The sequence below is a fragment of the Larimichthys crocea genome, chromosome XV, assembly GCF_000972845.2.
Source record: "Larimichthys crocea isolate SSNF chromosome XV, L_crocea_2.0, whole genome shotgun sequence".
NCBI lineage: Eukaryota > Metazoa > Chordata > Actinopteri > Sciaenidae > Larimichthys > Larimichthys crocea.
In genome coordinates this window covers 12461188-12467530 of record NC_040025.1, presented here as the reverse complement: position 1 = coordinate 12467530, position 6343 = coordinate 12461188, and the positions used below count along the sequence as shown (strand labels likewise).

The window sequence follows — 6343 nt, the reverse complement described above, 5'->3', positions numbered from 1 at the left end:
AATAACCCAGGGAGGGCAGTGTGGAAAAGAGAGCCCCCGTTGGTCTGGCGTGTGTCTTGGAACATTCTCCTGATGGAAATCTGTGGAAACAAAACTAGCGCCGTAGCTCAGGAAAAGCTGATGGGAACACAAGACGGCAGGTGATTTCTGTCCTCCGCGCCAAGATTAATCAAAACAACAGGCTGCTGATGGCAGAGCAGATTCCAGCCTCGTGTAGCTATGGACTGCAGCGAGCACAGGGCCGGTGGGTAACATCTGTGTGCTCTGTCATGTCTGTACTACTACTGCAGCAGCACATGACCCGGTGTCAGGCACAGCTTATTCCAAAGGCAGCGAGACTTCAGGTTAGATCAGTATCCAAAATCTGGTTATGCTCTATGAAATTCTCTTTTTTCTTTTTGGCATCATGCGCATGTTGCATCTGTCCACAGAGCGCCAATGGCAGCAAGGCAATGTCAGATAACACAGGAGACAGTGGGACTCTAGATAAGAGAGGAATTCCTCAACGATCTACCTACTGCCAACCTCTACTTTCAATTTCTTTTTCTTTTATGCACGCTTGTATGTGGATGTGTATCTGCGCAGTCGAATACTTCACAGGCTACTGAAGTATTCAGACCCCAGTAGTTGACACAAATACACCCAAAAACCGTGCCGAGCTGTGACAGTTTTATCACGTCGGGATCGAGTGTTGAAGCAGTGATCTTTTTGAAGATGGAAAATCCTGACTGGCTGAGTGGAGCGATGGATTGCATTATTAGCAGTTTGGCTCTGGCTGGTCGATGTGCATTCCTGCAAAAGTGATTCCTCCTCCTCCTAATTATCCAGATGATTACTCTTCCAATTCAAACAACTGGTGGGCAATAGCCTTCGCTGCCCTCAACACTTCACACACATGTGATGAGCTCTGTGAAGTCCGTTAATGTAGTGATCTAGAAGTCTCATTAAAGGCTGGGATTAGGGCTTCCTGTAGAGGCAATGCATCACATATCTGACTCAGCAGCGACTTGATTATGCTGAGGCACAGTTTCAGTTGGTGTATGAAGTAATCTTACATCAGTATATTGCACTTCTGCTTGGTGATTAACATTCCCCGAGTACTTTGGAGGACTCATTTTGAACTCGTTAGCTCTAAACTTTGACAAAAAAGAAAGGAAAAAAAAAAGAAAGAGAGAGAGAGACTGCGTCAGGTGTTGAACTCGGCGGGAGCTTTTTACATGTTTGTACAGGAAATACTCTGTCATAACCACACACACACACACACACACACACACACACAGAGAGCTGTGCATTTATTGAGCGAATGGCATTGCAGTGGCGAGGCTGATGGAGGCACATATACATTTGTATTTGTTACCATGGCGAATATTATTCCAGAAAGGTCTCTGAAAGTGCAAAAAAAAAAAAAGGAAAAAAGATGACTACTACTTGTGTATGCGTTTGTAACGTTGGGCATGAGTGTAAGAAGAAGGGCAAGATGTATGTGTTAGTATATAACAGGAAAGGGTGGAGAGATTTTGATAATTTCTGAAAGGAACATAATCCACCCCCCACTTGCTCTCTCTCTCTCTCTCTCTCTCTCTCTCCCTCCCTGCCACCTCCCTCCCTCTCTCTCTCTCTGAGTCCCAGCCCCTGAAGGTGTCATAACTGTGCTCTCTCTCTCTCTCTCTCTCTCTCTCTCTCTCTCTCTCACTCACTCACTCTCTATCACCGCCTTTCAGATCTTTAAAAGCTGGTGCTTTGCTGTGTCTCTCTCGATCTCCATTTGTCTCCTCTGGCACTGCAGGGGACTCAACCGGCAAAGCACCAAGGAAAAAGCTACTATATAGAAACGGGGGGAAAAAAGAAGACTGAGGAAAAAGGGGAGAGAAAGGAAGAGAGAGAGAGAGAGAAATATACATCCAGAAATAGCATCAGCCACATTTAACTGACAGAGAGTGACAGAGTGGAGAACCTGAGACCTGGACACAAAATGCCTATCCTTTCTAACTTAACAACCGTTGTTTTGTTGCTGATTGCTCACTGCGGATCATGGACCGGGGCAAACCGCTTGGGCCCCTTCAAGGTCTGTCCCTCCTGCAGGGATCCACTGGGGGCAGGTCGGCCCCCCAGGGACCACAATGTTGCCGGCAGCACGTCAGTGTTGGCCCAGGGAGAGCCCTGTGGCGTGTACACCCTGAGCTGTGCCAAGGGGCTCCGCTGTGTTCCCCCACCAAGGGAGCCCAGCCCCCTCCAGGCTCTGTTGCAGGGAAGGGGCATTTGCGCCAAGCCCAGCAGGACTAGTCCCACAGAGAGGCCCCACCCCACAGGTAAGATAACTGTATATACACACACACAGAACACACGTGCATGAAATCACGTATGCACACGTACATGCATGCGCCTACAGATGCATGGACACTGCAGGTAGGTAGGCTAGACATATGTGTGTGTGTGTGCGTGTGTGTGTGTGTATTTACAGTGTGTCTTCTGTGAATATTGCATGTGATGCTGTGTCACTCACCAACAAAAAAAAAAGAAAGGCCAATTAGTGTGTGACATTTAAGCCTGGATGCATTTTTGTGTGCACCATAGATGAATTTGCAAACCTCCAGCATCCGGCAGCGCTCAGCAGTGCCTCTGGAGTCACAGTGATAAAAAAATGTCATTTGTCATTAGAGTCTTAATGTAAAGGGGCTGAAATGTTAATGAGAGATGATGGAAATCACAAAACACAAGAGAGCTTTTTTTTTATTTCATCTCCCTGCATGTATGTGCAGTGTAACATATTTAATCCAGGGTGCATGACAATGATCTGTCCTACAAGTCAGCCTCTCTGTGGAGAATTGAGAATGAATGTGAAACTGTCACAGTGTCACCTACATCCACGATCAGGCTGCTTTTTATTGCAGTGATCTCCATCTACTGTTCAAACCGAGATACTGCGGTTAACTCTACGTGGAAAAGGAAATGTACTGATGGAAATGAGGTCTCTCGTTGAATGACCACCCCGGGTAGATCTCATCTGAGTGACTGCTCAGTAATGCTTTGTGCAAAAAAACAAAAAAGATGCAAAGATAGAAGTGTAAATATGATACATACATGCAGCAGATATTGTATAAATGTGACACTGGATGTGGATGTGGTTTTTCTGGTGTGTTTAATGTCACATTCTCATGCCGGTGTGTGTCGTTTCCTCTCAGGTCCTCATCCCTCACACAGCGGTGACATTGAAAGAGTAAGTTCATGCTCTTATTTTCTTTTAACGAACGTATCATCACCTCAAAACGATGAAAAGTCTGAGAAGCGTGAAGCATTTTATGTAACACGACGGCATTAATACACATCACCATACACGATGGAGAGAGGGTTGTATATATCCAGTTATTCCCATGGATCCTCTTGCTGTTTGGGGTGTTGCAGTGTGGCATGAAGCCCTGAAGCCATGCATTATGGTGCATGATGTGTGTGCTGCTATGCGGCAGAACTAATTGAGCATGATGTGAATCAGGAAAGTTTCAAGTCGGGGGCCGCTGCCTGCCGCCACAGATTTTTCTCCCACTTTTTGCGAGCCGGTATTTCGAACCAACACGGAGAAACAACTGTGGTGAAATGATGAAGATGACACAGTTTGATTTCAGTTTGAAAACCAAAAAACGCACTGTCACTTCAAACCATTCAGTGACCTGAAAAGCCAAAGCATTGTGTAACAATATGGTTATATAATGTTAAACAATATATGACATCTGAGATATATATATATATAGAGAGAGAGAGAGAGAGAGAGAGGGAGAGAGAGAGGGAGAGAGAGAGAGCTTCTGGCTGTAGTGCTGCATCACTGTAGCTAATCCTTTGTGATTCACATTCACATGTGTTGTGATCAAAGAGGATTTCTGCCAACACCGTCACCTGAGGGGGGGAGATAGCAGCCACTGCCACTCTTCAGATGAAGACAGCTTCTCCTGTGGGTGATGTTTTAAAGTCACACTCTCTGCGTTGCTGTTTTTTTTTTTTTTTCCCTTCAGGCGCCCTGCCGCAAGCTCCTCAATAGTGTCCTGAGGGGTGTGGAGCTGATAATCTTCCAGTCCGACCGTGACATCTATATACCCAACTGTGACACCCGCGGCTTCTACAGGAAAAAGCAGGTACAGTCACCTGACACATGGTGAAACTGGTATGACTGGAACTTTATTGGCTGGTGAGAGGATGTGTCTTTGCTGCACCGACTTGGTGTCACTGTACGTAGTGTTGTAGAGCTGCACTCTCCACTGCAGCTTTCCGTTTCGGTGCATCCAGAGATTTGTCTGTGACCACGGGGGCTGAGAATAACTGACACTTCTCTCTCTCTCTCTCTCTCAGCTGTGAGCTCAGAGAATCAGTACTGCGCTATGATGACATATCATTTTCTCTCTCTCTCTTTCTCTCTCGCCACCTTTCCCAATCCAATCTCCGCCTCTCCTCTCCTGTCTTCTTTTTTTTTTTTTTTATCTCACACCACAGTGCCGCTCCTCCAAGGGCATGCAGCGTGGCCACTGCTGGTGCGTGGACGAGCTCGGCACGCCCGTGCCCTCACATGCCAGCGAGGATGGTACTTTACCATGCGATGGGGAGTGAGGGATGAGTCTGTCCTATTGCTCTGAGCCTGGAGGAAGAGGAGGAGAAGGAGGAGGTGGAGGAGGAGGAGGAGGAGGTGGTGGTGATGGTGGTGGTGGTGGAGGAGCAGGAACACAGGGAGAGGGGGTGGCTTTAGCATGTGCTAGACACTGCCTGGACAGGAGGTAGCAGGGATAAACCACTTCCTATGGAAAACACACACCGGTTAATGTTCATGTCCTCTCTAAGAAGCAAGACACACACACTCTCACAGTCCAGCAACAGCAGCGACAATTACATCTGCCTGAATGTTCAACAGTTGCAGCAACGTCCTCTGCGTCGTCTGGTGACATGCTGCATGCTCACATTAACGCTCCGTGAACTGCCTCAGTGATCCAAAGCGGTATTACTCCGAATGATCTCTATATTCCCTGGCTCTTGTCCCGGCTTTCTGGTAGATTTTTTCTTTTTGATTTCCCTCTTTTACTTTAGGATAGCTGACACTGCCTGTGTTTGTTCTGATCTCAGTGGGCTGAAATACTGTTACGCAGGTGATGTGACACAAAACGTTTGAACACATGTGTCTCCCTCACCGTCCTCTCTCCCTCTCTCCAAAGATACACTGATATCAACATACCTAATTGACAGAATATTTCTTTTTCTATTAATTTATTTTTGAGTCTGTATTTCCATCAAGTACTGCTTGAATCTTACAGTATCTTATATATGTGTGTCGAGTCAGAAAAAATAGTCATACGAATATGATCCTGGACGCTTTCTGTTCATTTTATTTGTTCTGACTGCTTATTAGTTGATTGTTTGTACATATGTTGGAATTTTGTGGTCGACTGTGTGTTCTGAAGTGGCAGACAAAAAGCTTACGGCTGTTACCCTTTTCAAAAAGTTGTAAGGCATATTTTTATACACGTCAATATAATATTTTATATATGAATTGTTGGTTTATTTAATGAACTACAGTACAATGCCATGTATTTTTATATTGTCAGCAGTTTCTTATTTAAAGACAGAGATTATTTTATTTCATGTTAGGGGAAGTGTTGTGCTTTAACGGCACCTTTATGGCAAAACTCATCACATTCATCACAGCTCCATTCAACTGCTGCACATCTTATGGTTATATCTCATGTTTTTAATTTCCTTTTTTTTTATTTATGCTTTGTTTTAATTTTGAGAATTGAGAATGTCCATGTTACTATTATGTTTTATTTTGGCACATCATACGACGAAATTCTGATTTCAATAGAGGTAAAAACGACAACGTCAAAAAAAAAAAAAAAAGATCAAATTTGTTATTGTTATAGTATGTCTTTCCCAAGTCCTTGCAGAAGTCATGAAATTGTGTGCTATTAAAGTGTGATTAGAATTTATCTATTTCTGAAACGATCTTGTTGTGCCAATGTGTGTGCCGTGATGATGATAGGTCCGTGCACAAAGGACCTGTAAGATTTGCAAATATGAAAATAAAACATAATGATAATAAAAATGGAGAAGAATTAAACATATATTAATATAACAACGGCTGTTGGGTGTTCTTTTTTGTCAAATGCAGGAACAGAAGATGAGCACACACAAACACAAACATAAACCAGAAATATGACAGAAATCCAGTGGTAAACATTTACTTAAGGACTCTGCTCAAGGTTTTGGTACTAAACTACATTTATTTAACAGCAACAGATTCATATTTAACATGCAAACCATGTGACTGTCTTATAAAACATGACACATAGTTTATAAAGTAGTTATAAAG

The 6343-nt window shown here is 44.1% G+C and overlaps 1 protein-coding gene across 1 annotated transcript; it reads left to right on the top strand.

The window, feature by feature from the left end:
- The first annotated feature begins 1668 nt into the window (after positions 1-1668).
- On the top strand, positions 1669-6106 carry igfbp6b (insulin-like growth factor binding protein 6b). Its single transcript, XM_010742620.3, has 4 exons — positions 1669-2309; positions 3183-3217; positions 4005-4124; positions 4480-6106. The coding sequence occupies exons 1-4, from the start codon at positions 1973-1975 to the stop codon at positions 4591-4593; spliced, it is 606 nt and encodes a 201-aa protein (XP_010740922.1). The 5' UTR covers positions 1669-1972; the 3' UTR covers positions 4594-6106.
- Positions 6107-6343: the final 237 nt, after the last annotated feature.